At 44.7% G+C, this 26,420-nt stretch overlaps 1 protein-coding gene across 3 annotated transcripts in view; it reads right to left on the bottom strand.

Annotated features, from left to right (window-relative positions):
* zbtb46 (zinc finger and BTB domain containing 46) overlaps positions 1-26,415 on the bottom strand; it is an 87,776-nt gene extending 61,361 nt beyond the window's left edge. For 2 of the 3 annotated variants that reach the window (XM_088401545.1, XM_088401526.1), the window contains exon 1: positions 807-888. In XM_088401545.1, the coding sequence (XP_088257671.1) occupies positions 807-816 (10 nt within the window). In that variant the 5' untranslated portion in view covers positions 817-888. Of the gene's footprint in view, positions 1-806; positions 889-26,214 lie in introns of those variants that run through there. The other variant, XM_088401536.1, reaches the window with a different exon arrangement.
* Positions 26,416-26,420: the final 5 nt, after the last annotated feature.

The following is a 26,420-nucleotide window of genomic DNA, read 5'->3' as shown; positions in this document are numbered from 1 at the left end:
CTCTTCTATCTTTGATGCGGTTCTTTACATATCACTATTTTACATATTCTTGACTCGTTCACTGCCAACCAGGGGCAAGTTTAGGGTTTGAGGTTTAGGGGTGCTGAATTGCAACCTGTGCAAGGTAAAGTAACCCATGTTGTATCTTGTACTGCATTTACATTTCCACATTTATATATATGACTATTGTTTTCAAAATGTCGCATTTCAACATAGATTAACGTTCTGGGATGGGGGTACGAGATGGCAAGTACCAGCAAATCCAGTTCAAGTATTTTTAATGTCGCGACAGGTGCCGTGAAACGTTCCTTTCAAATTAGCACAATCAAATAGAACAGGAAGTAACCTATGGCTAAATTGTGTTCATTTGACTCAACTTTGTAAAGTTTCTCACGCATGCACACTGTCATTAGTGAAGCGATTGTCTGACAGACGAGCCCGAAAAAAAACATGACGCTACGCGGTCCATCTTCCGGAATTGCTGAATAAAATAGGCCTAAGCGACATCACAACAAATGTAGTTCCAAAGTTTAATTAATTACACACGGAGGACAGGGTACTTTGTTTTAAGTCACGTTTATCATCCAAAAATCCTTGTTAATCGTTATAGAGTTGTTAATGGCAGTGAATGTGCGAATTCACTGACAGTCAAAATGGATCTTCGACACCCGTTGCCGTCAATGGCAGTGAAAGAGGCGATATCAAATCCCCACAAATCTTTGGACACACACACACACACACACACACACACACACACACACACACACACACACACACACACACACAATCGCCATCTCTGCACCTACCCGTCCCCATCAGCCTCGAGCATGCTGTATTTCCCGTTTCTCCGTCGGCCTAAGCGGCGACTGGCTAGCTGGCCGCTCTCCAAGGTGGAGGAGAGCAGGATAGTGGTGTCATGTGGAGAGGTACCAAAGAGGATCCAGGAGGCTTAGAAAGACTTAATGCGACTTCCTTCATCCACCTTTTTTCGTTTCCATCCCAGGCCGCACCTGAAAAAATCAGGCCGGCACCCTTCATAAAAACCTTGGTCGTTGATCAAGATTTTTTGAAGTTCACTGTCTGGGAAGGAATCTCGATTGCATCTTCTGACTACCTTCTACTGGGCAAGGTCTGGTTTTATCAGCTCCAGCTTTGCGAGGTGTTAAGACCTGGCGATCGCCTTGAAATTCACTGGCATTAAGGACAGACTAAAGGATCATCTAAAAGTCACACTTTGCGTTTGGCTCTTCAAGCCCTCGGGTGATCCTAAAAGACCAGGCAGCGATGCTGATTGAATGCATATACAGTACGTAACTGCATCGTATCTATTAGGGATGGACGATTACCGATTCCTGGTCTTATGCCAAAGTATTGGTACTCACAAGCGTGGCCGTTTCACCATTGGGAACTACATGTCCGACAGATGTCCAATCTCTCTACGTTTCTGAATAGAAAACAAATAATAGGAAATTGACATTACTCATTTTATTTGAAGGAAAATGCTAATATGGGATTGAAAGACTCAAAGATATTTGTTCCGAAGGATTTTTAGAGGTTTTGGTGGGCATTAAATGGATATTGCTATATGTCGGTCAAAAGTGGTACTGAACATTCCCAGTATCTAGCAATGTGACAAGATTTAACCAGATGACTGTCGAAATGCCCAATCTGGGAGGCACAGCCACTTCGACCGGAGAACAATGAAACAATAGTTTTGAAAATTGGATTTCGGGTTTCAGAAAAAGAGCAGGTTCGTTTTTGTTTTTGCTTGATATCGCTACAGATTTCCGTTGTCCTCTAATGAAAGCAGATGTTATCAGTAACGTAAATGTAATCCATACATTTTTATATTTTTTGCAGTATCAATTTAAAACAATGTCGTCTTTTCGAGTAATGAGGGTTGGATATTTCATTCTTAAAAAGTATTATTTGATTGAGCAAACTAAAAATAAGCAATAGTAGTTGCCGCCCTAACGCAAATGTTACATCCGCCCAAAGAGCAGTTGTGGCAGTAATCAAATGTTTATCTGAGAATATACTAGTATTCTGCTGAGAGCCAACATAGTCATTTGTGTCCACTGCTGCGTCCATTTTATCTCAGCAAGACAGAAAAGTGAATGTCATCCTACTCCAGCACATGAGACATTATTGAAAAGGCCAGGATGTCCTCTACTAGCACGCAGAGTCAAAGGAGATAGACAAGAATCAAACGTCCACTACCGTGGACACAAATGAATAGGATGGGTCTCAGGAGGATATTTGTTGTGGTGGAATTCTAGAGGCGTTTGAAGTGTTCATTTCATGTCTTTTGAACATTCCACATTTCACCTTGCTACTTACTCTATGTGTACAGCATGTGTGGTTTCTGGGCTATCTTCCTTCCTCTTAAAGCCCGCTCGGCCTCCCATGGTAACAACCTGACGGCCGACCTGGGGCTTAGCCTAAATTTGCTCTCTATTAAAAGCTGTGAATTGCAAATAATAAAACAGCTCATTACCACAGTTAGAGAAGGCAAATGAAAAGGTGCAGGAGGAGGCGTGGATGATTGGAGCCCAAAGACAAAGCGGCCTTATAAAGGGAAGGCGGAGGGCAGATGGGGCGAGAGAGAAGGAGCGGAGGATGTAAAAGGCGAAGGAGGCAGGATGGAGAAGTTCAAGGGGGCGCAAGCAGATAACGCGACAATTGAATCTTTGTCGTAGACTTGCTACTACCATTAGATTAGCTCGGCTTTGCCACCTACTGTATGTCCACAGAACACGTTCTGCATTCTCCCACTCCTACTTCCCACTCGCCGTGGCTCAGGCGGTCTAGAAGGTCCTCCAATAACCAACGGGTCGGCCGTCCAAATCCCGCTCCGTCCGAGGCATGTGTCATTGTGTACGTACCGCCACTGACGTACGAATGCTTGATTGCATAAATAATGTATCCGTCGTAAAGCGTCTTTGAGTGTCTGGAACAATTTCTATAGCCGCTTCTCCTCGCGGGCTTGCTGGTGCCTATCCCAGATGACTTTGGGCAGTAGGCGGGGAACACACTGGATTGGTTGCCAGCCAATGAAAAACCATTCACGCACCCACTCACACCTAAGGACATGTCCAATAATTTGACAGCAGACGGGTCGATGAATTGGCATTTTTTTGGGTGACTCTTAGCACCACGATGGATATGAAATGAAACCAACAAGATAGCAGACACTAAGCAAAGCTCTCGTTTGCCTGCTAGCCACTAACACCGCTAGCATCTAGCTCCTAGCCACTAACGGAGACACTGTTAATCACTGGCATTGATATAATATAGACTTCATATTAGCCATTTTGCATTTTTCCTTATGTAATTGAATCAGTACTTTGATTAAGTCTAAGTCTGAGTAAGTCTTTTTATCATCCTTTATAGGGATAACTAGCAATTGAATTTGAACATGAAAACTTTGCAAGTTAGCTTGACTTATTTCTGCCAAACCCATGAGAAATGAAAGTACTTTGTTCATTTCTCCTATTATTTTCTTCCCTTCATAAGAGAGGCATAAACACAGTTGTGAATCAAAATTGCACAATTTGACTTTGACAACTCTCAATATAAGCATGCGGTCTGTGCTACAATCAAGCAAAATCTTTGCAAATTAAACGTGTTAGTAAGTAAGTGAGTGTTAAGTAAGTAAGTGTTAGTAAGTAATCACGCATAAGAAATTCGTGTTCACAACATCATCACGACCTCTGAGCTCATTGTTGTTTATTAAAATGTGTTCTTTTTGAATGATTGGTGATGATGACTCACTGGTGGTGGCCAGCTATCTGGTGCCGAGGCGGGTGTCCGGTGAGTGTGCGCGCTAGGGTAACTTGGTGGTCAAACGGAGGCCTATTTTTTGAAATCCTACATTTCATGGACAAATATGACAAAATTAATTTACACGTACTGCAGAGTGAAAACAAAGGAGATGAAAAAAAAAAAAAACAGACCCAATTTGACTATACCGGCATATCCATCAATACTCAGTGGTTTCTTAAGTCTATTGTACAAGTGATTTACTGTCACAGTCCACCATTTCAGCCACCTCACTTCCAGCTTCACCACACCCGCTCAGCCCTCCTTCTAATCAGCCTCGAACACCAACACCTGCAACCATTTACCCGCTCAGTATAAAGCCCGGTCACTTCCCTCCACAACCCGCCAGATCGTCTCTATGCGCTACGCCGAGCTTTCCAGCAATTCCTCCTGCCAGCCTGCCTGTTGTCCGACCCTGTTCGCCCTTGACCTCCCGATTGCCTGCCGAATTGACTGGATCCTTGGTATTTCGACCTTGCCTGCCTCTGACCACCCGCTAGCCTGCCGTCTTTACCTGTATGCCCGAGCCCCCCTCCCGTCTCGCTCCCTTTGCCCGACTCCCAGCCAAACCCCAGCTCTCCCGACTCCAGAACCCCCCAGACGTCTGTGCCACGCTCCCGTCAGCTCCCACGACTACCCGCACCTTCTATTCAATAAACACTCTGCCATTGCCCTTACCAGTGCGTGCGTGCTCTTGGGTCCTCTCTCGTCCCGCCGTAACAGTACGATCTGGCCAGTCCAAATGGACCCAGCGCGCCGATCCCTCATCCAGCCGTCATCCGCTCCCGATCATCCGCCCAATTTTCTGCCTCATGACCGGCCCGAGCCCCAAATTGGCGTCCCGGAACGCTACGAAGGTGATCCCGAAACTTGCGAGGCGTTCCTAACGAACTGTTCACTTTTGTTCGCCCTGCAGCCCCGAACATTTGCCTCCGAGCGCGCTAAAGTAGCGTTCGTCATCAACCACCTTACGGGCCGAGCCCGCTTGTGGGGAACGGCGGAATGGAGGAGACGGTCACCCGCGTGTGCCTCCTTCCAGGCGCTCGAGGAGGAGATTTTAAAAGTCTTTGGACTCAGCTACGCCAGTGCGGAATTGGGCCGGGGCCTGCTCGAGTTGCGTCAAGGCGACGGAACGGTGGCGGATTACGCCATTGACTTCCGGACGCGAGCCAGTCAGAATAGGTGGAACGGTCCCGCACTCGTAGACGCCTTCCTTCATGGACTGTCCAGCCGTCTTAAGGACGAATTAGTTTCTCATGAACTCCCCGTCACCTTGGACGGGGTGATTAACCTGGCGACGCGGATAGATATCCGCTTGCAGCATCGGCTACGCGAACTGCAACGGGAAGAGACGCACCAGAGGGCTTCTCCGCCGGCCAGAGTGAGCTCCCATCTGGCGACGTCAGCTCCTCCCGGTGGCGGGAGTGCGCCAACGCAGCCAGCTCGCGCGCCCCTGACTCCTGAAGAGCGGCAACGCCGCCGCTCCGCCCGGCTCTGCCTTTATTGTGGGGAACCAGGACACTTTATTTCCGCATGCCCAGTGAAAAGACCAATCCCGGTCCCGAGTAGAGTAAAAATGGGTCAAGTGACTCTTTCCCTGTCCCGTGACAGAGCCCTCTTACAAGCCCAACTCCTGCTGTCTGATGGCCCCCACACTGTAGGCACCCTGGTGGACTCTGGGGCTGACGCTAACGTCATTAGCCGGCAGCTAATGATTCAACTCGGTCTCAAGAGCTTCCCTCTGCCCAAACCCTCACCTGCCCATGCCTTGGACGGGCGCCCCCTGGGGGTGATAACTCACCAAACCGCACCTCTCTCTATGCGCTTGTCAGGCAACCATGAGGAAAAAATACAATTTTGCATCCTAGATCATCCGCAGATACCGCTAATTTTGGGGCTGCCTTGGCTTTGTCGCCACAACCCTCACATCAATTGGGAGAAGGGAGTCATTTTGGCTTGGGGCTCATCATGCCATCTCTCCTGCCTCAAGCGCGCATCTGTTCCTGATCCCCTCGCCGCTCCGCCTGCGCATGCCGATATCGCTGGTGTGCCGCCTGAGTATCACGACCTTAGCCAAGTCTTCAGCAAAGCGCGTGCAACCTCCCTGCCTCCCCACCGCCCTTATGATTGTGCAATTGACCTATTGCCCGGGACAACGCCTCCAAGGGGTCGCCTATACTCTCTGTCGGGTCCAGAACGGCAGGCCATGGAGAGGTATGTCAACGAGTCGCTAGCGGCGGGCATCATACGTCCTTCCTCTTCTCCGGCGGGGGCAGGGTTTTTCTTTTCCGAGAAGAAGGACAAGACTCTCCGCCCTTGTATCGATTATCGGGGCCTGAACGATATCACGATTAAGAATAGATATCCTCTTCCACTAATGACCTCAGGGTTTGAGCTACTGCAGGGGGCTGCCTACTTCACAAAGCTCGACCTACGCAATGCCTACCATCTCGTGCGGATTAGGGAAGGCGATGAATGGAAGACTGCCTTCAATACCCCGCTCGGACACTATGAGTACCTAGTCATGCCCTTTGGACTCACCAATGCCCCAGCGGTCTTCCAGGCACTACTCAACGATGTCCTGCGGGACATGCTCGACAGATTTGTATTCGTTTACCTGGATGACATTCTCATCTTCTCCAAGACGCAGGGTGAGCATGTTCTCCACGTTCGCGCAGTTCTGCAACGCCTGCTGGAAAACTCTCTGTTTGTCAAAGCGGAAAAGTGTGAGTTTCATGCCTCATCAGTGTCCTTCTTGGGCTACATAATCGCTAAGGATAGCATCAGTATGGATCCCGCAAAAGTCTCGGCTGTTACTTCCTGGCCAACGCCCGAAACCAGAAAACAACTGCAGCGCTTTCTTGGCTTTGCTAACTTTTACAGGCGATTTATCAGGAATTACAGCGCCACGGCAGCTCCTCTTACGGCTCTCACCAGCCCCAAAACCCCTTTCCGGTGGAACCCAGGTGCCGAAAGGGCCTTCCAGGAACTCAAGCACCGCTTCACATCGGCCCCAATCCTTCAAATGCCAGATCCTGGTCAACAATTCATGGTCGAGGTTGATGCATCGGAGACTGGGGTTGGGGCCGTTCTCTCCCAGCGGTCACGGAAGGATGGGAAACTCCACCCTTGCGCATTCTTTTCTCAGCGCCTCTCTCCCGCAGAGAGAAATTATGACATAGGAAACCGCGAACTACTTGCCGTAAAATCCGCCCTGGAGGAATGGCGGCACTGGCTGGAGGGAACGAAGATCCCCTTTGTGGTGTGGACAGATCACAAAAACCTCGAGTATATCCGTCAGGCTAAGAGGCTGAACTCCCGCCAAGCTCGTTGGGCATTGTTCTTCACCAGGTTCAACTTCAACCTCTCCTACCGCCCAGGATCCCAGAATATCAAGCCGGACGCCCTCTCCAGGCAGTTTGAACTTGAGGACAGTTCATGCCGGGACCCCGAGACTATCCTTCCCCCGTCATGTGTCATTGGCTTGCTCACCTGGGAGATCGAGGAGAAGGTGAAGTCAGCTGCCAAGGGGCAGACTAAACCAAGCCAATGTCCCAGTAACCGTCTGCCTGTCCCCGACTATCTTCGTTCCGAAGTTCTACAGTGGGCTCATTCTTCGAAATTGACTTGCCATCCCGGCATTCAACGGACCCTGATTGTCCTCAGGCGACGGTTCTGGTGGCCCTCTATGGAGAGGGACGTGCGTGAATTTATCCAGGCCTGTCCCATTTGTAGTCAGAATAAATCGTCACATCAGGCTCCTTCCGGGCTGCTGCGCCCCCTTCCTGTTCCGCATCGCCCTTGGTCTCATGTTTCACTTGACTTCGTGACCGGTCTACCTCCATCAAACGGTAACACAGCCATCCTGTCCATAGTTGACAGATTCAGCAAAATGGCTCACTTTGTTCCCCTCCCGAAGCTTCCCTCCGCAAAGGAAACGGCACAACTCCTGATTGACCATGTTTTCCGCCTACATGGGCTTCCCCTTGATGTGGTGTCAGACAGGGGTCCTCAGTTCAGGGCGGCTTTTTGGAAGGAGTTTTGCCGGCTCATTGGCGCTACGGCCAGCCTGTCCTCCGGGTTCCATCCGCAGACCAACGGGCAAACGGAGAGAGTAAATCAGGAGATGGAAACTGCCCTCCGCTGTCTGGCATCCCGAGACCCTGCCTCCTGGTCGGCCCAGCTCCAGTGGGCAGAGTATGCCCACAACACGCTGACCAGCTCCGCCACAGGAATTTCCCCCTTCGAATGCGTTCACGGCTACCAACCTCCGTTGTTTCCGGCTCTAGACGACGACGCCACCTGTCCGTCTGCCCTTGCCTTTGCTCGGCGGTGCCGCCGGACATGGGCCCGAGCCCGCTCGGCCTTGCTGCAGGCCAGTAAACGCTACACTCGGACGGCCAATAGGCGGCGTACTTCGGCCCCAACGTACCAGGTGGGTCAGAAGGTCTGGTTGTCCACTAAGGATTTGCCCCTTCGAGTGGAATCCAACAAACTCGCTCCCCGTTTCATTGGTCCCTTCCCCATCCAGAAGGTACTGAACCCGTCAGCTGTGCGTCTTGCCCTACCTCGCTCGATGCGTGTTCACCCAAGTTTCCATGTCTCCCGAATCAAGCCTGCAATAGATAGCCCCCTGGTTCCCGCGCTTCCGCCTCCTCCGCCTCCTCGGTTCGTTGATGGGGGCCCGGTGTACACAGTCCGGCGGCTGCTCCGCTCCCGTCGCCGCGGCAGGGGCCTCCAGTACCTAGTGGACTGGGAGGGGTATGGCCCGGAAGAGCGGTCTTGGATCCCAGCCCGCCAGGTTGTGGATGCCTCCTTGGTCTCTGACTTTCACCGCCTTCATCCTGATCAGCCATCTGGACCGTCTGGGCGTCGTGGCGCGCCCCGGCGTGTTGCCCGCCCCCCCGCCCATGGGGTTTCCCCGGCCGTTGGCCTTTCCCTCCCGCCCAGTGGTGGCCTTGGGACGTCGGGAGCCGTCCCTTGATGGGGGGGTTCTGTCACAGTCCACCATTTCAGCCACCTCACTTCCAGCTTCACCACACCCGCTCAGCCCTCCTTCTAATCAGCCTCGAACACCAACACCTGCAACCATTTACCCGCTCAGTATAAAGCCCGGTCACTTCCCTCCACAACCCGCCAGATCGTCTCTATGCGCTACGCCGAGCTTTCCAGCAATTCCTCCTGCCAGCCTGCCTGTTGTCCGACCCTGTTCGCCCTTGACCTCCCGATTGCCTGCCGAATTGACTGGATCCTTGGTATTTCGACCTTGCCTGCCTCTGACCACCCGCTAGCCTGCCGTCTTTACCTGTATGCCCGAGCCCCCCTCCCGTCTCGCTCCCTTTGCCCGACTCCCAGCCAAACCCCAGCTCTCCCGACTCCAGAACCCCCCAGACGTCTGTGCCACGCTCCCGTCAGCTCCCACGACTACCCGCACCTTCTATTCAATAAACACTCTGCCATTGCCCTTACCAGTGCGTGCGTGCTCTTGGGTCCTCTCTCGTCCCGCCGTAACATTTACATACAAAAGCGTGTTGATAAAGCAGGCTTGTATAGAATGGCCTGAGGCTGCCATGTCACTCAACAAGCTGATCAAAACGCCGCCACAATCCAACATGGAAGAATCTTTGGCAAATCTGTTCTTCAACGATTGAAATTTAAAAAAAAAAGCAGGTGAGATAAAGGGAGAAGAATAAAGAAGAGAAGAGAGGGGCAGCTAAATATAGAAAGACTCACATTTTTGCAGTTGGAGGAGAATAAAAACTAGAGGAGATGGGGATGAAAGAGAAAATGGAAGAGCAATGGAGATGAAAAGTGGCAGAATAAGAAGACAAGTAGTTGGAGATCGATGTAGGATTGCCGTGATGCTCTGTGGACTGACAAAAAAATAGACGCGGAGGACACTAGACTCAACGTCGCACGGTGATAAAACGAATGTCCGTCGCTGAACTGTTCGATACAAGTTATTGTGCTGCTACTTAAATGTTTGCTTATAAAGATGAAACTTTCGACCAAAATGTGTATGCAGCTTTAAAGTGGATATCAACCCAATCACATGTTTTATGCGCTCCCACTAGTCCGAATGGCATACCGATAAATGTTGTGTCGAATGCAAATTAAGATGCAAAATGTATCTTTTTTTTACCCCATCTCAGAAGCGGCCTTTTTGTTCCTGGCTGTTGCCCGACGTCATCACAGTTGCTCAGGGTAATAATGATCAGGGGTCATCTGTTTTCTCAGTTCAGTCATGTGACATTTGAAAGCTGAGCTGTGGTTGGTCAATACTTAAACTTTGAGAAGCTTTGATGTTATTGTCAGTCTTCAGCAAGAGAGAAAATAACCACTCCCTGAGAGAGAGTTGATTTTGCAGATTAATTAATATTCCACAGACAAAATCTTCATCCAAATATCGTTTTCAGGTGAGTGGGGCTGCATTGAACAGTTTTGTAGGAAAGAAAATCTTTGGATTGACTTTCCCCTTAAAAAATGTGTGTCAAGGCGGATTGCAGTGTAATATTTTCATCTAAATTCACCGCAGCCCTCAGACACCAAGTATCCCGACTTTCAGTTAGCACAATAAAAACTTTGTCATGTTTCACAGCCACTTTGTAATATACAGTAATCCCAAGTCCATAGCGTAGGTTATGTTCCACATCCGCGTAGCATATACAAAGTCTAGACAGTAGGGAAAAAGAAAAACATCCCACTCACTTTTTCAACTTATTGAAATACACTTTTCAAACATGGACATGGCATTTGTAAGCATAAACTCATAATTATGAAAGAAAAATAAACAAATATTTGTTTCAGTGATTAACTCGACAGTGATGAACTTTCTGTCTTTTTCCGCCATTTTTTTAATTATCAGTTTTTAATTATCAGGACTTTTTTTTTTGCTCATGGGCTTTCAAACTGTGTTGAAGTTTTTATCTAAAAAGGGACATTGTTGTCCCTACAGCTGGTTGTGCATTAGTTACGTTTTTTCACGCTAGATATTTGTAGTGGAGTAGAATTCGTATAATACTAAATTACATATATAATAGTAAGGTACATGAGACCTACAGTATAATATGGTGCAATCTGGTTATCTATGTAGTATGCTTAAATGACAATGCCCAAAAGAAATTTAAAGGGGAAGTCAATCCCCGAAAATGGCTTTATAATAATGTTTTATGTGATGCCATTTAATCTGAAGAGAGAATTGGGATTGATAGTATGTTTGTGGAATAAGAATTAGGCAACAAAAGCCACCTGTTTTTTGTTGTTATTTCTCCAGGGGGGGGCATTTTATCACTTTCTGATGAGCGACACGACGCTTTCTATAGGCTAGGTAACAACCAATCACGATTTGGCTTGCAAATGTCAAATGACTAAACTCAGAAAACAGGTGAGCCTTGATAGGTTGCTACCTAGGCAATCGTGATGTTATTTTCAGGAGACCGCCGGTGACAAAATGGCGGCCCCCTGAGAAAAAAACAGGTGGATTCCGCCGCTTAATCCATCCCCCAAAAACACAACATTAATCAGAATGCGATATTTGAAAGGGGAGGGGCAAAGAATACAAGGTTAAGAAAATGTCTGAGTTGACTTCCCTTTTCATGTTAAAGTCGCTGAAGTAGCGCAAAGGTCAATAAGTCTAAGGGTTTTTTTTCCCTCAAAAATAGCCAAAGGTTCTTTTTGAGGCAGATTTTTTTCTTTAGTTGAAAAGAAAAAGCAATGTTAAGTTTTCTTTGTTGTGCCTCAAGGCTAACAACTCCACTGCGATGAAACCCGAAGGCTCACGGACATCCTCGCATTTGTCTGCACCTCTCCTCACGTGGCTCCTTTTCTTCCTGCATCTCTGCTAGTCTAACGTGATCTGACGTTAGACTGTCACCTGTTTACTAACATGAGCGACGACCGTGGCCCGCGGCGTAATGCTTGAAATCCCCGGGGCCACAGGAAGGGAATTCATTCACGCGGCCGCCACGACCGCACACAAGGCAAAAGAGGAAGAGTTTCTACTGGTGCTGTCAATTGCCAAGGACGACGCCCACCTTGGAAATTTCCCATATCGTCAGGTAGCGCGGCTATCGGGAGTCCATTCAAATGCTGATCAACCACACCAAAAACATCGAGTTGGGGGGAGGTCAGAGACAACAAAGCGGGGCAAGGAGGTGTGCAGAGGTGAGAAAGGGATGAAAAAGAAGAGGGCAAGGAAGCGAGCCAGACAAAGGCAGAAGGAATGACAATGAGTGAAAAGGCAGTGAGGGGCCAGAAAAGCGAGAAGACCATATGAAATGAAAAGGGACGTTGCGACTTGCAAGCTCACCGCGGGGCAGTCGCAAACAAGAAGCTACCGATGATTTGGCTATCTTTTATTTTGTGTTCTCTTTTAGTCAATGTACTGTAAAACTCGGGGGGGGGATTTCTTCCTCGTCGCTGAAAAGAGGATGTGGACTTTTTCATTTCCGGTCACGTTTGACTTCTTCACTACGGAATTAAAACAGGAACAGGACTGGAAAAAAAAAAGTGTGCCAGCAGAAAACCGATTTCTATTTTAAAGATTCCCCGTTGACAGATGAGACTACAGACTCATTTCGATTACATTTTCATAAAAAATACATTATCAACATGCAGAAGATTTACTTAAAAAAAAGAAACATACTGTTAAGCAAGTACATAAATGTATATATAAAAACATGCACAGTTACACCACTGATGTCTCAATGGCAGTGAATATATTTTAATCACAGGTAGATAGATTTTTTTTTTTTATGATTATTTGTAGTCAATGAAGGCAATAAACACCATATGGAGCAGATATTCATTTTCAGTGAATGGGAAAATACGGGTGTCAACATTTTAGAAAAATGCAAACTTCAACTCTTAAATCTATTGAAATGCATCAAAGCAAATTTGTATTGAACAACTGTTCAGATTTACATCATGTTGTGGACTTTTTGAAAATACATTTTAGTCTAGATTCATTTTTGTTTTAAAATTCAAACAAAAAAAAACTGGGAACTCCCAGGGTCATTAGCATGTCTCAAAAAGTCAAATTAAAGTCAAGATTAAAAAAGTACGTGGCTCCATGCAGTTTTTTTAAAGTACTGTAACTAAAGATCTTCCAAATGCCAAAGTAACAGATCAGGTCTTGGTCTACATTTCAAACAAAAACAGAAGGTGCAATTTTCCCATGATCAGCAGAAAAAAAAAAAAATCACCGGAAAATTAAAAAAAAATAGTTCCCTGAAGTCAACATAGTTTTAAATTGATTTAATAGGCATCAGATTATTGAAAAAGGGTGATGCCAATATTCATCAAAATGCCAAACTTTGCCCCGCCAATAATTAGACTATGTCTAAATTTAACATGTATTATACAAACATATATCCATTAACACTCACTTTCAAATTTATGGGTATCCAGCCCCAAGAAAAGTAAAGCCACACAAGTACAGCGAAAACAGGACGACTACACAGAGGGACAACTAACACTGTCAAGACAGTTTTAAAGCCTAAATGAAGTCAAATTTACAAAAGTCAAAAACATAAGATGTGTTCAGGGATGCAACAAATAGTTATTTTCAAAATCGATTAATCTGTTGATTATTTTGGCGATGAACTCAATCACTTCCGTTGATCCATTTTACCTGGGCTGGTAGTGAATGAGTTTAAAAAAAAAAAAATCATCTGTTGATCACATTCATGATGCTATTTCTGTAGCATGCCAGGAAAAAAAAATAGGCAAAAACAATATCATTTTTTTCCCCACAGTAATTCAACACAAAGATAATCAGTCCGCTTTTATGAAAGATGCTGTCATCAAATTGGACATTTACAATAGAAATTCCAAGTACTTGGACAACTTGAATTAAAAAAAAAAAAAAAACTAAACAATTCGTCTGAGAGGATTATGAAATTTTCCATCCTCCATCCGTTGTGGATTTGCCTGGGTTGGTCCATTGGGATTAAAGTCTATTTGAGAAAACAAACTTGCCATAGCAATGTCTTTTCTTAGTTGGCTACCGATAAACTAAAAGAATCCTGAAGCCCTCTTGTTAGCTGTCGCACTCACCGGATGTACGAATATGAGCTTGGGTCAGCAGGAGGGATACAAACGAGAAAGGGAACAGGGAGAGGGTGAAAATGTGAGAGGGAGGAGTGGAAGGGTAAAAATGAGAAATAGAGTAGGGGAGGCCACAAGAGGCACCTGGCCCACTTATAGCTGGGTGGTGGAGGAAGAGGAGGAGAAGGAGGAGAGGTGATGAAGAAGCGGGAGGAGTATTGGAGTAGGATGAGCGGGATGGAGTAGAGGGCACGGAGAGGACGGGCGCTGGTGTGAGGTGAAGCTACCGTTTAATACCTTTTACATATGGCTTCCAACATTTTATTATCTACGATCTAGGCTTCGGCCATAAATCAAGTTAATGTGATGAATTTACCATGTTAAAAATGGACAATTTGCAAATGAGCGAAATCACGAAAGTGAGGTTTTGCACAAGTGACAGAATGCTGGACGGGTGAATTCCACGACGTGTTTACAATAGCTTTTAATAGGGACGGGCGAGTACTGAGACCGAGTTTCGATATCGGGCCGATACCTGGTGTTAAGATATCGGTACTCGCAACGGCAGCCAACAATAGTATCGGCCCCGCTTTGAGGAGCTTTACCATCACGAATTAGAAATTACAAATAGGAAGAAAATTGCCCCGTGTTTCATGGAATTGGAAAATGCAATATTGGAGTACGTACATCTTTCTTTAAATATTTCATGTATTTTTGGGGGTGGGGAGTCTTTGTTTATCAAAAGCATTAGTACCAGCGACGAGTCAAGCGCATGGTTATCTGCCTGAAAGGGTGGAATCGAACATACTGAGTTACTAACTGCTTCAATGAGGCATTTAACCAAGTTATGAATGTTGAATTTGTGCTAAAACTGATTAAATATCACTACACATTATAATTATCCGAACATGTTGCTGATATTTTTAATCAATCTAACCATTAAATAAATGTTTGTTGAGTTTAACACAAAAAACGGAGTAAAATTGTAGTCGTCAGGAATGCGCGCATGTAGCACAGGAGAAATTGTGCAGTATCTCTCTGGTGCAGCCGGCCATTACGCTTTGATATCATCACTTCATGTAGCCTGAGCAATGGAACGAATGCAAGCTTCGTTGCATCGGGAAATTCTCGGAATGTGTCATTAAAACCTCATTTTTAATCAGACTGTGATTGACAACGTCCTATAAATGACACACGTATGTATTATTAAGAAAAAACATATTAAAGGGATATTCCTCTTATTTAGCCATCTTAAGTAGGAAAAACTTTTTATTTTGGCTAGTTTTGATTTGATGACAATTTTTTTCACGGACAGAAGAATTCATATCTTTGAAAACGAATCGTAACACTTGCTGTCAACCAAAAACGAGATCACATGCCGAAGGCTCAGGTAACGACTCGGCTTGTGAATGTCATACGACCAACAGGTTAGCCGAGATTACGCGAGACTTGAGTTCATAAAAAGTGTTAAGTGTAGATGTTGTAGAAAATTGTCGAAAAAAAAATGTCGAAATTTCCGGTAACTGCAGACAAAATATTAACTTTTGGCTGAAATCTCAAGCTGCACAAAGGGAGCGAGATGTAAGTTAAAAAAAAATGATGTGGGGGGGGGGGGCTGGAGAGACGGCGAGCGGATGTCGGTGGGGGCCGGCGGGGGAAAGGTGGCCTTGTGACGCTTTGAACGGAGGTGGCGCGTGGGCGTGTGACGAAACACTAACACCTCACCCAAAGTATGAATAAGCGACCACAACAAGCCGTCGAAGGTTCAATCTCTTCTCCCCGCGCGCTGGAACAGGCTGCCTATAGCACTAATATCCCATAATTCCACCCACAGCCCTCGCTCTACCTCACATCAATGAATATTTCATGTCCTGATGGCACTTTTAAAGCAAAAACTAATTAGCAAATCCGAGTTGATCTGGCATTAGTCATATCAGGCCAATTAAAAGCCAAGTCCTACTGTACATGTTAATGGCAGCCAAGTGGAATAATTGTACATTGAGCAGAGGAGGGAATGTTAAACAGGTCTTGTTAGCGGCACTTTAGCACTCCAGTTCACAACTGGATTACTAAACTCGCCAATAACGTCCAAACAAAGAGTCCGTCCGTTCGTTAGTGTCGGCATCAAGTTCACGGGGGCGACAATGACACTCCAATAGCAACTCTTCGTTCGCCAAGCCATTTTCTATGGACGCTTGTACCTTGAGATGCAAACTCAATTTGTTTCTTCACAACGTTCGTAACTGAAAACACTTGTATTTAAAAGCATCGAGTGGAAAGAATGCAAATGTCATTCATGTTCCAGAACCCTCCCACCCTCAAAAAAAGGGACAGGGATTGTTTTGTTTTTTTTAACTCAGAAAAATAGCGCAACAAAACATTGTTTTATAAATACTTCTGTCATCATATGACATTGAAATAAAAGAATTCAAGGGAGAGTCAGCCCCCAAATTTGAATTTTACACTAAAATGCTCTACGCAACCCCACTGATCTAAACACAATATCATGATCAATATTGTATTTGTGAAATATGAATTATGCAGGATAATCAAACTTCAGTCATTTTATCATTTGCTGTCAACTAAAAAAAAGATATCACAGTTGCTCAGGTAATCAGCCAATCACAGCTCAGCTGGGGTTTTTTTTGGTCATGCGATATTTGCAAACTGAGCAATGATTGGTTACCGGAGCTCTGAGCATTTATGATGTCATTTTTTGTTCAGAGTAAGAAGCAAAATGATCACCTCCTGAGATAGATAAAAACAGTTTAAATTTTTGTTGTTTCACTAAAGGAAATGAATGTCAGCTTCGTATATATTATCAGTCGCTTGATATATCTCTTGTCAGACTCCTTGACCACTAATAGTCTGTGTCGGACTTGAAAAACCGCACGATGATTTTAGAATAACTGAGCGAATAAAACTTGTTAATTATGTCACGAATCATATCCACCATTCAATTTATTTGTTTATTTAAACCACAGGAGTTTAGATTGAGACAGACAGTACGGACACACAGAATAAACTATGAGACGCATATGAAAAAAACAACAACAATATAAAAAGACAAGCTCTTTCGGTTTCATCGCCGTCGCTGTTTTTTTTTCTCCTTCGTTCACTACCTCTCGCTTTCTCACCTGAGCTTTGATATGGAAATCTGGCACCAGCCGCAGCCCGAGGCGAGCGGACCATTTCTGAAGACGTATTTGCTCCAAGCCGCTCAATTTCTCATCAAATGCTCACGCTGTGTGTATTAAAGACAAATTCATTCACTTGAAAAATATCAACTAACAAGTGCGTACGTTTTTATTTATTTATTTTTTTTTATGAGACTTTCAGCATCATCCACACTTTAATGTTCTGCAGAAGTCTGTCTGATCATCTTTCTGCACAGAGCCCAAGACTCGGAGTCACTCATTAATGAACGGTTAGGAGTGTGTGCGTGAATGTGTGTGTGTGCGTGTGTGTGTGTGTGTGTGTTTGCTTGCCTGCCCACCAGGTAATTACATCGAGGAAGCCCACCTTGCACGTCCACCATTCCGAGCCATTCAAGGACAAACAGTGCAGCGTGTGAGAAGAAGTTGAATATAAATAAGAATAATCCTGAACTGATGCTGTCCAAAATAAGATGTTTATCATGGTGATGTTCAAGACTTTTTTATTCAGACCGATAACAAGTTCTCAACTCAAGTAGTCAGCATACAAGTACCCGATAGCATTAGAAGTTTTATGACGCACGCAATTCCCACCCCCCATTGATAATGACGAGTTTTAAAGACCTATTTTTTTATATATTCTCCCAATAAGCAGCTTACACATTTGTGTCCACTGTTGTGACAATTTTGACTAAGGAGCACAGCAAAATGACTTGAATCCCTCCCAGGCATTTGAGACAATAATGGAAAGGCCAGGATGTCCTCTACTGAGCACACTTGGACTTAGTAGGGTCAAAAAGATATTGACCGAAAACAAATGTCCAATAAGGAGGACACAAATGAATAGGCTAGATCTCAGGAGGATAGAACTTTTTCCTTAAAATTCTTTGAAATGAATTTTGATTCCTCTTACTTTTAGTTCTGGTTTGGATTGAAAAACTGCTCTGCTAAATAACGACTGCCATTGCGATCATGATTTCTCGGAATAAGGCCAGATACTAATAGCAATACTTGGTATCTGGTGTTTTTTGTCACGATTGTTCACCACCACGAAATTATTCCATTTGTTTTTTTAATTTATTCATTTTACAAATAAAGGAATAAATACTATATTTAATTAGTCAATGCCACATTTCTAAAGAGAAGCATTTTCACAAAACAACAAATGTTTCTGTTTTTTTTTTTTTTTTGTCATTTGTAATTTAAAAAAAAATATTAGGAGATGCCGTTTAAAATGGATTTTCCTAATTGAAAACTTAATGGCCAAGAACAAAGACAAAAAGTGTTCAGGTGGACATGCAAGTGTGTATATGTGTGGAATATTAGCATGGCATACCCATCTTGACTTGGTGTGTGTGAGTGTGTTTGTGTGTGCGTGTGCACGCGTATGCGTGTGTGTGTGCTCGTGCGTTTGGAGCAGCTGTCATCTCTGTCCACCTATCTAACATGCTCATCTCCCCCGCCCCTCCAATTAGGAACAGGTGAGTTTGACGCATCCTCGACATGAATAACCCCCACTCCACACTTGCACACACACGCGCCCACACAAACACACACATCCCCCACTGACTCCCCACTAGGATTAGGAGCACCTGTACTCACAATGTGCAATGGGGGCAGTTAATCTAAAAGGCTTCAGGAGTCTTGCAGGGGAGCAGCACGCGGCTGGCACCTGGATCGGTATGGGTCATACTGTAGTTTTGAATCAAGTACTGTACAGCAATGTGTTTTTTAAACATTTTTTCAATGATTTACCCCTGTGACATATTTTTTTAAGCCAATTAAAGCATTTTGGAGTTGAAAAAAAAGACATTGGAACTTTGGAATACGCATGAGATGATAACCAGATTGACGGTTATTTAACACGGTCCAACTGCAATGTGCAGCACTCATTGTGCATCATATGCGAGTCCTCCTTTGTCCACTTCCTGGTTTGTCGGTTTCAGTACCACTGTAACTTTGCTACTACAGATAACAACAGCAGGTAACATGGCTAACGTGTTGCTACTTTTAGGCAACGTTTTATTCAATACCGTAATATTTTTGCTCAGGTTTATCATACCGTAAGAATCTGATATTCTCCCATGCCTATGGAACTACATTTGGAACGTTGTTTTATTTTTGGCTGGTTCAATGGTAATTCGCATGACAATGTGACAATGCACATCGGTACAAAACCTAAAACTATAAAAGGTACGGTATAAAACACTTTCCAAAAGGAGCTATATTAACACAATTTAACAATAAGTTGTTTTATGTTCCAATGAATATATAATGCATATATCTGCAGAAACCAACACACATACCCTAAAGTGCCTTCACGAACACACAAGGGATATTTATATCCAAATTTGAAAACGTTGAAACAAGGCTTACATTTATACAAGAGAGAACTCCTGTAGGATCTTTTAACGCCTTTTGAAAGTAGATTCACGGCAAGGATGGGCGAGTACCGATACCCATCCCCCTTTTAAGGTATCAACTTGCGACCATGGAAAATACCGGAATCAACTTATCAGTTTTTAAACTATCTGACATTGCTTTTGGGGGAAATGCGTATCAAAACAACATGTGGTATCGATGTCAGTGACTTCTTGTGAGTTGAGTACTTATTGCAGTATCGTAGTGATCAGAAAATGAAGGCTCATTCTCGAGCGGCACGATGGAAGAATTGTAGCAAACACGCCACAGAGTTCAGAGGTCACGGGTTAGCTCCGGCCTTTCTGAGTTGAGTTTGCATGTTCTCCCCGTGCTCTTGTGGGGTTTTTCTTCAGAGTACTCTGGTTTCCTCACACAGTCCCAAAAAAACGCATGGTAGGGAACTAGCCACTCCAAATCGCCCTTAGATGTGTTTATGAGTGTGAATGATTGTTCGTCTATTTGTGCCCCACGATAGGGTGGCAACCAGTTCAGCGTGTCCCCTGCCTACTGCCAGGCGACAGCTGAGATAGGCTCCAGCAAGCCCACGACCCTGATGATTAGCGCCTTCGAAAATGGATGGCTGGATAAGTATCTGTCTAAAAAAAGTGGTATGGAACGACGCAGCACAAAACATTATGCACACACAACAGTTATGCGCATTAACAAGTTATTGCCATGAAGAAGGCGGTGGAAGGACAAAGAAATGCATTGCGCGTGCATGCCTTGGTGGAGCTTTTGACCTCTTTTCACTTTTTCCCTACAATCATTAAAGGATGTGTGGTTAGCGTCAACATAAACACACAATGTGAGGGGAGTACACAGCGTCCCTGGGGGTGGAAGCCCACTAAGCAACTTGCACACATTTCAGCCTCCAACCTGCACGGGGGCACTGAGCACTTCCCACACACCAGCAGGCTAGCTCACTTGCTCCCTCGCACCAACAGAGAGGGGGCAGCGTCACGCGCCTCCAAACTGGCACCCAAATCAAGCCCTTCACTTTCTCGCCGTGCCTCCCCCACTTATTGTTGCCATGTGACGCAAAGGCCCTCTCGCAAATGGAACGCAGATATGCCGCTCAAAGCTGCAGGGCCCACAAGCAAGGCACCAAAGCCTCCCGATCTCTGTCTGCCGCATTAGTGTGTGTGTTTAGTTGTATGTGCAAATGGAAGTGTCCTATGCCCAGCCAAAATGATAAGCAATGCTCCTATAAATATTTTCATGAAAACAAACGTTTCATCTTGACTTCCTCTTCTTTTGACATTATTCACAATTGCGGCTGCCTGTGCGTCTGCCCAGTGACCAGACTTGAGGGTTCCCTTGGAACAACGTTTCAAAGGACATCTTAAAAGTACGGAAATGTAGCGCTGCCAATGAAGAGTAAAACTTTTGACAGGAACACTAAATTGAACGTATTTACAAGTATTTCCATAAGCGCTCGCAAACATGTCCCAACGCTCTAGCAGGGAGTCCCTATAATTTCCCTAAAATGCTAAGATATATGCTAGTGAACGCCCTGTGGCATTATAGTATATCACATTTATTTACTGTAACGCTTGGATACATAATTCATGCACTCACACATTGATGCACCAGTGATGGTGGGCTATGTTGTGCGGCCGGCCGTGGCTGCCCTGGGGCGGGCTGGCGTGGTTGCCGTTTTGCACGTGTGGCCACTCTGGCCGGTCGCTGGGGGATGGCTTACCCGGGGACACTGCGACGCATGCCTCGAACAGTGCGGGATTTGAGAAAACAACCCTTCACTTGCCGGACGACTCGTTCTACCACCTGAGCCACAGCCTCCCCATTATGGGAACGAATGCTATGATTTTAGCATTTAGCTTTAACTTACATTTGTAAGTACGTTCGAACATGTTATGCAATATATTTGAACATATTTGAAAATACATTCAAAAATACTCAAAACAGATTTGAATGAACATTTGAAGGCGTTTACCTGACAAAAATGTTAACATCACATTGGCTTTATGAATAGAAATGACCTCAAAACCACAAAAGCAATTTTTGCTGCCATAAGAGTAGCCTGCTTTGTTAAAAAGTCACCATTAGGAACAGCAAACATGTCAGTTAAGTCATTTACATCTATTGCACCAACTTTGAAGCATTTTCCAAAGGCTCTCCCCAGCCTATATGGAGCATTTGAATGCTGCCCGCTGCGAATGCTGCTAGCAGTTAGCGCAGCTTGCCACTGCGAGCGACTAATATTTCGCTCTCAGCACGAGTGACCCATTAGCGCTTATTCGCATTCACACTCCAAGTTTCAAATCTCATCTCACGTCAAAGAAAGAAGTTTCCGCCATGAACTAGAACCTGAGTGGAAAGTCGTTTATAATCTCACAGGCAACGCGCAGTTGATATTTTTTCCATCTTTTAGTTGATCTCGCCCCCGCGCGCTTCCTCCACTCACCTTCTCGCTCGCGTCTTGGTCAGTGTTTAGAGCATCGCTGTAAACACACACACACACACACACACAGGACACGTGCAGTGATCCCCATAATGTTTGTTGAGGGAACACAAAACACCACCTGAGGGAAGCACAGGGCTGCTGGGGCAAAAGCACAAAAGCATCGCTGGATAGAGTCCACAGACTTCTTACCAGGTGAGAAGAAGATGAGAAGCAGTCAGAAACTTTGAGCCAAACACACACACATACAACACGATATACTGTATAATGCCACAATAATTAAATAACTGAATGAAAGAATTTGGAAGGCTTATCATATCAAGATGGAACTCTTGACATGGCGTGAGGGAAGACAAAACAACCGTACAAATCCGAACGGCCCTTAAGACAATTTGGAAAATCACCAGACAGTCTTGTAATCCAAAAATCCAGTTAGTCACCGTCTAACTGTACGGTGCCAGCCCACCTCGCGAAGAAAGCTTCCTTGCTTCAAAAATGGCTCTGCTGTAAATTCATAGAACAAAATACGCAGAGCGTAATTGGACAAACGGGTATTCGCACACTAATAAGTCAAGAGAGTCGCCAATTCACACGGCCAAAAATGACTATCGTAAGAAAAAAAGAAGGACCCTCGCGATTAGGGGTGCTCGATATCACTTTTTTTTCAGTCCAACGCCATTATGAGTACTCAACTTGAGTAGCCACAATATTAATACCGAGTTTAGAGACCATAAGAGCTTTTGACAAAATTTCCCCCAACAAACCAAGACAAATAATTAAAAAAAAACCCTATCGATTCCAAATTAGCAATTTTCTCAAGGTTTTATCATTTTTGATAATTTTCTATTATTCTACTTTGTGACTGCAGAACTGTTTCAAGAGAAAGGTCAATACTAGAATTGGCTACCAAAACATAATTATCAGGAATCAAATCAAATTATGTTACAGATACAATACAATTACAATACAGATGGAGACTGACCAATAGTATTGACCCATGAAAAAACAAATAAATTGGAGGTTTCCGCTTGAAAGCGATTATCTGGAAATTACAACTTGCTGGTATATGCAACATAGTAAAAACCAAAATTTGTTCTGTGTAGTGAATCCTCGTTTATCACTGGGGTTCCTTTCCAAAAAATAACTGAAATCACTAGAGTAGAGGTTGTTTGTTTTTGTTGATCGAAACATTTTTTGTGATTGTTTTTCAATGCATCCATTTTCTTAGCCACTTATTCTCACTTGGATCGCAGGCATGCTAGAGCCTACCCCAGCTGTCTTCGGGCAGTAGGAGGAGTACACCCTAAAATGGTTGCGAGTCAATCACAAGGCACACATAGACAACCATTCACACTCCCAAACACAAAAGGGCAATTTGGAGTGTATCACAGATGTTTTTGAAAGCGTGGGAGGAAACCTGTGTACCCAGAAAAAACCCACGCAGGCACTGGGAGAACATTCAAATTCCACACAGAAAGGCCAGATACAGAATCACACTTCCACCAAGATGTTTTTCATTAATTATATTTTTTGATTGAACGTATAACTACTCCACATCTTACTCTTCACTTTTATCAGGCAAGCATTAGCGTTTTCCCACATTTCTCTCTATCGTAGTTCAAATGTTTGCAGAAAACAGGCAATAGAAATGCAAAGAAAAAGCAGTTAAAAGTTAAAGATGAACCATTTTATATTGAGGTAGCACTGTATTAAGAATTTTCAGACCAAAACCAGTATTGCCAATACCAAGTACCTAAAGTTTTTTTGACGTACAAAATATCATTAATGATCTCAGATTTATTTATTTGCCTTCATCAGTGTCTACCACTGCAGTTTCCACAAAAGCCCTAGCAAGAGTAGCCTAGCCTAGCCTTCTTCGTATTTCTTAATTATCTTTAGCTTTGTTTCCATACTAATCATCTTCTTACTTCTTCCTTTAACATCACTAGTGATCTTGGGACCCATGACTTACCAATTAAAGTATGAATTAAGCACTAAAATGCAGAATAAATACGATACTGTAAACACTCACACGAGATCAAGTCTTTAGCATAGCGCCATCTTATTGACACCGTGACACCGACCAGTAGACCAGCGTTTTAGTGACATATGCAGCGACGAGTATAGTGATATAAGAGCGCGGTGCGACTTGCAGTCATATGCATGCACACTGAGCGCCAAGTTTGAATTTTGTAACTGTTGTTACAAAAGAGGGGACGAAGAAACTTAGTAACGTGAAAAAAAACGTAAGTCAGGGATGCTGCAACCTGGGGGTCCGCTGTATAAGGGCGGTGTTGGCTCAACCATCCCTACTGAAAAAAAGAATAATTTATTGACGACAAATTAGGAATGGGCGAGTATCCAGACCATGTATTGCTATACCAGGCCTTATTTCTAGATATTGGCGCTCGGAAGCAAAGTCAATAAATCACACTCTTGTGGTCGTTTTAAAATGAGAAGCTACAGTTTTCATACAAAATTGTCCTTTTTTTAATACAATTTTAGGAGGAAAAAGTATATTGGGATCTTAGGTTCTTCTTAAAAACTAGTTGTCATTGTTTTTTGGCGAAATGTTATGTTTCAAAAAAACAAGTGGGCATCGTATTGATGACTTCATAGGATATATGATATGTGTTCTGTTGTATTGTTGTTAAATGTTAAACATTTTCTTGGTTAGAGTCATGTATTGGATGGGATTGTATTAGCGGTGGGATAGGCACCAGGTAGCCAGTGACCCTAGTTAGGATAAGCGGCTACGGAAAATGGATTGATTGTTGACCTACGATTGAATTTGATTCAGATTTTTGGGTCTACGATTTGATTCAGAATCAATTTTCATTTCAAAATTATCTCGGATTCAAAATATTCCATTAAAAATGATGAGCCCCTTTGGTAGCAACGGAGTGAAACGTTACGTTCGCATTTGCATGCATCACGCGAGTTTGCAAAACGCGAAAAGACTGCGTTGATGTCGATGTCCATGCATCACATGTTTTTGGTCAAGGCACTGGCGACTTTTCTTTCAGCCTCTTTATAAAGCTGTGGCACAGCTGTCTCAGTTGAAAAACCTTGGCTCCGCTGTCTGCAACATTTTCTATCACTGTAAATCTTTGCTTTCAACTAGGACCGGCCAGTTGGATATCCCCCATCATTGTTTTTATGAGTCCTGCCGCGTAAATTTCATGCTTTCGTGCACCTTGACTGAAGCTGGCAGGAAGCAGATTTGTTTTAAGATTTTTTTTATTTACACAAAATTGATTTTTAGATATTTAAAATTCCGATTCTTCTGTGAAGCAAGTTTTCGACACACGCCTATATTGTATGTATGTAGAGCTATAGGATGGGGTTGCGCACAGGTGCAGTGGGTCTTAGCTCTTCAAATCCCCACTTTCATTATGCAGCTCTACAACGACAATAAAAGCATTCCATTCTATTACTGTATTTTCATTCTAAAGCAATCATACTGAAAAAAAGTGGCATCAAACATCCCTCGGAAAATGAATGCATCTGCGTTTGCCTAGCTACAGTATTATAGCAAAAACAACGAAATGAATTTCCACTAGATGGCAGAAGATAGAACCAACCTGCGTGTCCACCTGTTGCCATTCATACAAAATAAGCGTTTGGTGGCATCCACTTTTCCCATTTGTGTGTAAACTACAGGATGAGATGATGATGTGCTGTGACAATGCGACACAAACACTGATGTCAAAAGTGAGAATGTATTTCCTGGAAGTCAAGTTGACGCTGACGCAGCAGAAATTTCAGCTGGACAAAGAAGAAGCCGAAGCCCCCCTTTGGAGGTGAACTGAGGCCAGACGGAGGAGGGCTTCTTCCCCACTCGGAACCTGAACCGTAACCAGCCCCCTGCTGCGAGGATCACATCAACGCGGCAGCCGTGAAGTGCTCTGGCACCAGAACCAAAGTTTCTTTTGGAAAAGTCAACTCGGAGAGCGGCGTGTCAACAAAAAGCAAGCCAGACAAGCGTGCGCCGTGTTCAATTGCGTGATGCGCCGCGCGTGCCCAAAGCTGACAGTTTCCACAAAAGCGGCAGACAGCCGAACAGGTACTTTCACACCGTTCGCTCTTGCCAGCCCGTCGCGGCGAGAACACGGAGCCTCCGCCGTGATAACGTCTCCCATCTTTATAGGAAAGCCAAATAAACGCGCACCTCACAAGTGATAATGGTCGGGTTGCAACGAAGCTGGACGTGCCACGGGAACTACTAAAAAAAAAAAAAAAAAAAAAAAGACAATAGACTAGCAGAGTGGACGAGTCTTCGAAAACGGTTTAAAAAAATAAAAATAAAGAAGAAGAAGCTTGTAAGAAAGAGCAAGTGAGACATACCTGTTACCCCATGGGCGCTGAATGGGCCCCGGGATGTGTCGCTTCCCTCCGAGTCCAATGTGCTGTGACAGCCCGGAGACACGACACGGAAGGGGAGGTTGGCGAGTGGGGGGAAGGGGGCTGGGCTGGGCCGGGCCGGGCTGGGGTGGGGGGTGTCCACTCGGAGGGCTCGGTCCTCTCCTCCGCGTGTCTTAATTCCCCGTGTT

This window comes from Hippichthys cyanospilos, chromosome 2, assembly GCF_059441005.1.
Source record: "Hippichthys cyanospilos isolate Australia breed blue-spotted pipefish chromosome 2, RoL_Hcya_1.0, whole genome shotgun sequence".
Taxonomy (NCBI): Eukaryota; Metazoa; Chordata; class Actinopteri; order Syngnathiformes; family Syngnathidae; genus Hippichthys; species Hippichthys cyanospilos.
Note: the sequence above shows the minus strand (reverse complement) of the source record. Positions and strands in the feature narration are given on the sequence as shown.